Source organism: Panicum virgatum, chromosome 9N (genome assembly GCF_016808335.1).
Source record: "Panicum virgatum strain AP13 chromosome 9N, P.virgatum_v5, whole genome shotgun sequence".
In the NCBI taxonomy this organism is placed as follows: Eukaryota; Viridiplantae; Streptophyta; class Magnoliopsida; order Poales; family Poaceae; genus Panicum; species Panicum virgatum.
The window spans coordinates 64,348,810-64,356,825 of NC_053153.1; the positions used below are offsets into that span (position 1 = coordinate 64,348,810).

An 8,016-nucleotide genomic window follows, 5' to 3' on the forward strand; every position below is an offset into this window, starting at 1 on the left:
TCCGGGTATCAGACCTTTGTGCGCCTATAAATACTTCGAAATTTGTGAACTCCCAGCAGCACTCAAACACCAAAGCTCATTGTATACCTAATGTTTGGAGGTGGGTCTAGCGGGAAGAATTACTACGGTTTTGGGAAAGGAAAAGGGGGAAGAAAGGGAGACCCCATAATATGGGTGGGGCATCTTGGACTTGATTCCTTTCCGGAACCAGTGTTTGAGTTTCCGCCACAGCACAAGAGTGAATTTACCAATGAAACTCCTCTTCGACAATACGATAACCGTAGAGAACTGTGGCCAAAATGCAGACATGGTGAGGACTGCTTAGTGCAGATGTGCACCGACGGGATGGATGGCGGTCGGCGTTTCTTTAAATGTCCACACGCATGGGTAATACTCGGTTCTTTCATTTCTTTATCTTCAATGAGACACCTTACATGAAATTTGTTTTGCAGTCTTCCGATACTCCAGAAAACTGTGGTTTTACTAGGTGGGTCGATCCTGCACAAATTGATTCTGTTCAGGAGTTCATCGAGTACCTCCAGATAAAAATCTTTGATCTGGAATGCAAGGTGAACCATTATGAGGAAGTGAGCGAGGGTAACAAAGACGACGAAGATGATGATACCAGCAATGCTGCCGGTTCACAGGATGAACCATGCACTATTACTTACTGCAACTGCCCTTGTCACAAGAAGAAGGGCCCTGCGCCTCCGGCACCACCGCCTGCACCACCTGCAATGGGTGGATACTGCGGAGAAGACTTAACTCAGTTTGCTACGTGGGGGTACGGCTACTAGGACTACCCTAATGCTAGTGGCATGCTGTATCATTGTGTTTGTTGTGTTTTTTTTAAATTATCTAAGACATGTTAGGTTAGTCCGGAATATGTTTACCGTAGTTTGCAACGGGTTCTGCCATGCCACTGCATGTGTGATGTGTGTTTCTTTATCGTTGTATTATGATGTAAAATTTGATGGTTCACATTATGTAATGCATTTCTTAGTTCTTATTTCTTATCGTTATATTAATTAAATGTGTGATTTTTAGTATTCTAGTGACATGAAAAGCTCCGAAAATATTAAGGACAAGTTCAAACATTTCATAGATTCTCGGCTACAACTGCAAATTAATAGTAAAAGTTACAACACACAGAGTCAAGCTCTTAACTGAAAACATAAACAACTAATTGCAGTGGCATGTGCATGCGACAAGGTAATTTCTTGTTGCATTTAAATCTACCATGCCATATGGAATGTAAAATGCTGGGATTACATGGTACAACTCTACTGAGTGCACCGAGGATATTTGCCCTTCCTAATTGCTTCGGGGCCGGCTTCCTTCGCACGGCATGCCCTGTCTCGCTTTCTCTCCCTGTCAACTTCACGTTCGGCCGCCGCCTTACGATCCACCTCCTCCATCCTCTTGCGGATCTCTTCTTGCTTTTTCTTGTGCTTCTCCTCTTGCTGTTCCTCGTGCTTCATTCGGCGCCAACGTTCTGCAGCCCACCTTGCTTGTTGTTCCACAAAGTCCTTTGCCTGTTGCGACTGCACGGTGTCGAACCACTGCATAAAATCACAAAGAGGCGGATGAGACTTTGTCCAACAAAAGCTAGAATCATAACTCAATGTTAGGTCACAAAGAAAAATAGTGTATGTTGTCCTGCTACCTTGGCCCGGTCTTTGCCGTATCGCTTAGGTGGATTATATTTGTAGTTCTCACACATAAAGAACCTCATGCCGTAGTCATCTCCTAAAACCTCAGATTGCATGAACTTGCATAACGAACCGCAGAAGCACATTGGCACATCAATTCCTTCAGGTACGGTGGCTACACACTTGCTCCATGGAATGTAGGTTGATCCTGACGAAGACATTGGCGCTATAGTGTGGTGCGCCAAATGACGAACAATGATTTAAATAATTCACATATCGTATACCAAATCGATGCGTGAAAATATAGGTACTGTCATAATTCTATTGTCTCATGTTGCAATATCAATAAGGTACTGTCATAATTCTATTCTAATGCATAATTAATTTAAAAACAAGTCTGTAATAATACTCAAATTGTAATACTAATCAAGTGTTTTAAAGCACCAAATCTAATTCAGCAAATCCGCTAATTAAATAAAATTGTTATACAACATCAACGGATTCATACGGAAGTTACCGGTAGATCACAAGTGCGGAATTCGGCAGAGCTTCGCCGCTTTTCTTCTCCTCACCCCTCTCTTTTTTCCTAAATTTTTAGGCTCAAATGAAAAGGGAATGACGATCAGGGATTATATATATAGGGGGGAGGGACCCTGTCGCCCCTGGGGTGGGCGACAGGCCCTTGTCGCCCCTGGGGGGCGACAGGCCCCTTTCATTTTTTTTCGGCCATGGACCTCGTTGCAAATTTGAAGAAAAAAAATTACAACTACGGCCTGTCGCCCCCTACCTGTCGCCCTATGGGGGGCAACCGGGAGGTATTTTTGAAATTTTTCAAAACAGATATATATTTTTGAAATTTTGATTTTTTTTATATAAAAAAGAAAAAAAGCGCGCTCGTGAGAGTCGCCTGATGTGATGCATGGGCCGGGCCTCACGGGCCGTGAAGCAAAAGCTCTTTCGTCTGTCCTCTCCGAAACGAGGATCTATTTGCAATTTCTAAATTTGTCGAGGGGAAAAGAAACATCGGGCCGCCGTCCCCTCCGCTTCCTCTCCCCCGCCGGTCGCCGTGCCCACTCCCCTACGAGCTCAAACCCCTGCTAGGGTTTGCGCTCCGGGCATGCTCCCCTCATAGACACCACCTCCCATGGCCCTAGCCCCCTCCTCCTGGCCAAGAACGCCGCTCGCCCTTTCCCCCAACCGCCGCAAGCGCCGCCCCGACGCCTCCTCCCCGCCCCATCACTTCCACGGCCCGCAAAGCCACAGCCGCCTAAGTCAGCGCCTCCGCCGCTGGTTCCCGCTCCCGCCGCAGGCGAGGTCCTTCGCATTCGACATGGGCAACTTCGTCTCCGGCCTCATCGGCGGGCGGCGGCCCAAGGACGATGGGCTGGGGCTGTTCAAGAGCTGGTATGCGCGGTCGCGGGATCTCACGGTGGTTACGGATGAGGAGACAGGGACGGCGCCGCGCTTGCTGGACCGGAGGGTTAAGGATTCGAGGAAGGCTGCGTTGGAGGCGGCGAAGCCCCAGCAGCGGCAGAAGAGCGATCCGTACTACAAGAAGGAGCTCAAGGAGGCGAGACGGAACGACGGTAGGTTGGAGGAGATAGGGATCGAGGTGAAGCTCATTGAGGAAAAGCTTGCTGAGATACGGAAGTTAGACAAGGCTGTCAAGGAGGTAATTTGATCTTTTTTTTTCCTTTTTTTTACCCTCATGCTTTGCTAGTGTCATGGTCGGTGGATTGGAAGAAAGTCACTAAATCAGTGATCAAGTTTGTGTCTTGCACTGAATTGATGGGGCTTTCATGGAATCTGTGCTCTAGAACAGAATAGTCTTAAGTTAGGGGTTGTTTAGTTCAAAAAAAAATTCTACATTACCCATCACATCGAATCTTCGAACACATGCATGAAGCATTAAATGCAGTTGAAAGAATTAACTAATTACACAGTTCAACTGTAAATGACGAGACGAATCTTTTAAACCTAATTACTCTATGATTGGATATTAATTGCCAAATAACAACGAAAACGCTACAGTACCCAAATCCAAAAAATTTTGGGAACTAAACAGCCCCTTAGTTGATATGAAATTCTTTCAGTTGCAAGCCTCAAACAATTTTATGATTCCTGCTTTGCATTAGAATTTTGGCTCTGCCGAAAGTATCACCCAGCTAGAGCCGTTTTCAATTCTCTACCATAGGGGTGTGATGTGTTAGGGCTTTCTTTTACCAAAACAACCCAGATTTACTATGTTACAGTGACATTTTAAGATATTATATTTACAGGTGAGAGACACGTATCTAGCAAATTAAAAATGAAAAAGGATTTGTTATGGATTAGGGAACTTAACTATTTGGTTCGTTAAGCCAATTTTTAATTGAAGAAAACTTAAAAGAGGTCCGAGTGATTTTTTTTCTTAAAAAACGAATAACTTGGATAAAAGCTGCATGCCTGTCCAAAGAGCTATATTCCCATTTTATGACATGATTGATGGCAGCCCTGCACCAACTAACTGTTGGTTTGCTTGCATTCATCTTTCCCTATTCAAGGATTTCTCGGAACTATTTGAGCGTCTCACTGAGGAGGAGCAAAATGAAGTTAATAACTGTTTCAATGCTAGAGGTCCAAGGTACTTTTGACCACTCTTCTTGCAGCTTGCATGTCATTTAAAGCTTTCTATATACCATGTAAGCTTAACTGAGCGCTTGTTTTCCCATACCAGTAGCAAAGTCCTAGTGCTGCATGAACCGTCGAACATTGAGATTAGCAAAGAGAAATTCCAGTGCTTTAGACCCGGTCGCTGGTTAAATGATGAGGTAACTCTTGCTGAATATGCTGAACAGACTTCTGTGATTCTCTCTTTTACAAGGATGAGTGACTACATATCCGTGCATGACGATGATAAATATATCTTATTTGTAGGTTATTAACCTATACCTAGAATTGTTGAAGGAGAGGGAAAAAAGAGAGCCGAAAAGGTTTTTGAAATGCCATTTCTTTAATACATTCTTTTATAAGAAGGTTAGATTGTAAGCTTCTTTATCCTTCAACTATTAGTCTATTACATCTGTAGCATGTTTATATCTCTTTTCTGTACATAAGTTGTCGTGTTTTTTGCATGTATTCTCCCTGGAGCTGTTCTTTCGTTTTGTTCCTTCAGTAACCAGTCAATGTTGATTTGGATTTTCTGTATCTTATAAGAAATTTATATGCAGTGGTGAAAATTTGCATGATAGCATATGATAGTTTAGTTTTATAGTGCTTTATGTACATGCATCACATCGTACATCGTCATTTGGATTTTCTTTTATAGTGTTTTGTTCCTTCAGTAACCAGTCAATATTGTAGCACTGCTAATCCTGCTTAATTATATATCAGTTAATACATATTATCTTGTTACTGTTTAGGAAAATGACTTACTTCTACAGTCGTAATGCGACAATCTGCAATGGTATATGGTCCTATAATTTGGAAAATTTGATTGCATGATAACATATATTTGTAGGCATAGGAATTAGCTATTGCGCTCCTGAATTTTTTGGGAGTTTGCCTTCTTGATTCCCTTAGATTGTATTGTTTTTTTTTTCAAACACCTTACTGTGGTAATGTTCACAGATATATTAGGCTGACTCTGTTTGTTCACTTTTTTTTCTTTCTTTTAGTTAGTTGGGTGTATGCTAATTGTGTTTAATGAAATCAGTGTCTTTGCTAACTTCACTGATGGTGTGGACTTTTACATTGCATTTATGCCTTTGGTTTTCATTCACATGAAATAAATTATTACCATATGAACATCCTTACTGACTTCCTGTATTGTTGCTCAGCTTGCTTGCGGGAAAAATGGTTATGACTACAAATCTGTTAAAAGGTGGACTACCCATAGGAAGTTGGGATATGAGCTCATTGAATGTGATAAAGTAAAGTGAATGTTTTATTCTTTATTCTATATATCATTAGCTCTTTCCACCCTTTGGCTTGCTTTTTCTCATGGGACTTTCTCAATTTCTTTGTAGATCTTTTTCCCTGTGCATAAAGATGTGCATTGGTGCTTAGCAATTATAAACATGAAGGAAAATACGTTTCAGTATCTTGATTCTCTTGGCGGCACGGATCATAATGTACTAAACATGCTGGTAAGCATATGTGATGTGTCCAGAATAAAGGTTGACCTAAAAAAGAATTAAATTCCAGCGTTTGCTGCTAGAAAACTATGCCTGTTAGCTCTCTTTTTTTTTCCAAGCTAATTTTTGTGAGCACTTCATATTAATACCTTTCCAGTCCTCGTTAGGATTGGTGAAATAGTAGATGGCTGTGGGCTTTGGCATATCTGTTATACCCTTTCACATGGTCCTTGAGACCTCTAGTCCTTATTCTCTAACCCAATCTACTATAAACGACCGAAAGAAAAATAACTGGGTATGTTGGTAGGCTTGTTTAAGTCGAGATGCTTCTGAATTAATGGGGCTTAATGAGTTAAATATGGTGATATACATCTGTTTTCCACATGCAGGCTCGATATATTGCCGAGGAAGTGAATGACAAAAGTAACAAAGTAATTGACACTAGTTCGTGGCATGAAGAGATAGTTGATGATATTCCTTTGCAACAGAATGGGTATGTCTTGTTTATAGCAGGATTCTATCCTTCATAAATCATGTGCCATTTAGTAGACTAGGTAGCCCCCCCTCCCTCCCCCTCTCCCAGTTGGCTATTTAAATAACTTGTACCATATCCCCCCCTGCGCACAGTTCTTATTAAAACACCTGCATCGTCTTGAGATATGGAAGGTTTAGGCCTAAAATAAACATAAAAGTTATTGATGCAGTTGGGAGTTTTGTAGCATGCTTATGTGTTAGAAGCAACAAGAAGGATAGTTTTAAATGAATAAAAACTTTTCCCTTTCAGTTTTACTTTTGCTTTATCATTTCTCAGAAATTTCTCATTTTCAGTACTGTCAGCATAAATTGTTTGAACTTGAAGGGTTTTTTTTTGCATGGCTCATTAAATTGGGAGGTGAATGTGCCCCTACGTTTTATTTTTGAAGTTGTTCATACTAACATGTTCCCCTACCTCCACTGAATGTGTTTTCCACTAGACAATGTGTTTTCTGTTCGAAATCCTCATTTGTGGTGGTAGAAAAAAGACCAAAAATATAATTTGTTTTTGTGACTAAGACCAAAAATATAATTGTAGCTGCCTCAAGCATTTCTTTTCATTGTAACAAGTGATGAAAATATATTGTGTTATTGTTGTAACAGGTGGGACTGTGGTATGTTTATGCTCAAGTACATTGATTTCCACAGCAGAGGATTGAACCTATCTTTTAATCAGGTGGGTATACATGCTTGCCCAACTTTTTTTCGGACTTTGTATCCTGCAGGCAAGCGTTTAGCTAAGTGCTCTTTTGATTGCATGAAGCTGCTTGTTTTAGTCATCAGGGTTTAGTATAATAATGTGATTACCTGAGATAATCTGCCTGTTTGGGTGTGATTACACAGAATGATACTTATCCAAAAGAGTTGCTTCTTCTCTGCAGGAAGACATGGAATATTTTAGGAAGAGAATAGCGAAGGAAATCTTAAAATTAAGAGCTGACTGAATAACTGATGGATAGCACATCCTTCTCTTTATGAAATAGAAGCTGACTTTTTGTAGTGTGTTTCGGGAACTAGAATAGAAGCTGATTGACACGTCACTGTGCATCGTTGAGCCTAATTCGAACCTGTAAATCCTTTATTGGATGTTTGTCGCATGACAGCCTCAGCTTCTTTGGGTGCTGACGGCCAATGATGTAAAGGCTACCGATTTTCTGTAAAGCTATTGTCTAGGGATTTTGTTTGAAGAAACACCAAGGGAAAAGTTAGATATAGGTACACTGATATTTGTCTGTGGTTATAGTTATGTGCTAGGATTATTCTTTTTCGTGCATAAATGGTTATAAGTTTGAACTTAAGACCTCTGTGGCTTCTGTTGATTGCGAATAAGTTCCTCAAGAGTTGTGCCCAACTGACAAAACTAAGAAAAACAAATAGAATCAGAGCACATGCCGATGAAAACCGGAGCAAAGATAGTCATCAGTCGGTATAGGTAGCCAACCATAAGAAGCTATGGGCACAAAAGCAAACATAACCATTTCCAAACATAACCAAACACCTCGATAACAATAAAATGTTTAAAAAAAGTTTGTACAGTAAACGATTCATATGTAAAACCTTATAAACCTACTATCTAATTGAATCTACTTATACCCTACTGTACTAATAAACTAGTCCTACGTAGTCGAGCAACCTTATAAACCTACTACCTAATTGAATCTACTTATACCCTACTGTACTAATAAACTAGTCCTACGTAGTCGAGCTCCGCGTTT

General features: G+C 40.8%; 1 protein-coding gene across 2 annotated transcripts; it reads left to right on the forward strand.

Moving 5' to 3' along the window:
• The first annotated feature begins 2,650 nt into the window (after positions 1-2,650).
• Positions 2,651-7,599, forward strand: LOC120691072 (putative ubiquitin-like-specific protease 1B). 2 transcript variants are annotated; one of them, XM_039974036.1, is made up of 9 exons: positions 2,654-3,324; positions 4,196-4,275; positions 4,369-4,462; positions 4,569-4,667; positions 5,471-5,563; positions 5,660-5,779; positions 6,157-6,260; positions 6,905-6,977; positions 7,183-7,599. In XM_039974036.1, exons 1-9 carry the CDS (start codon positions 2,797-2,799, stop codon positions 7,243-7,245), a joined length of 1,254 nt encoding a protein of 417 aa, XP_039829970.1. In that variant the 5' UTR covers positions 2,654-2,796; the 3' UTR covers positions 7,246-7,599. The 2 variants fall into 2 exon arrangements, with proteins under 2 accessions (XP_039829971.1, XP_039829970.1); XM_039974037.1 differs by lacking the exon at positions 4,569-4,667 and having other exon boundaries at positions 2,651-3,324.
• The last annotated feature ends 417 nt before the right edge of the window (positions 7,600-8,016 follow it).

Excerpts from the sequence above, each read along its gene's own strand:
- LOC120691072 (XM_039974036.1), top strand. The coding sequence starts at position 2,797 with ATGGCCCTAGCCCCCTCCTCCTGGCCAAGAACGCCGCTCGCCCTTTCC. Across the intron at positions 6,261-6,904 it reads ATTCCTTTGCAACAGAATGG|GTGGGACTGTGGTATGTTTA; the intron begins GTATGTCTTGTT and ends TTGTTGTAACAG. Across the intron at positions 6,978-7,182 it reads TGAACCTATCTTTTAATCAG|GAAGACATGGAATATTTTAG; the intron begins GTGGGTATACAT and ends TCTTCTCTGCAG.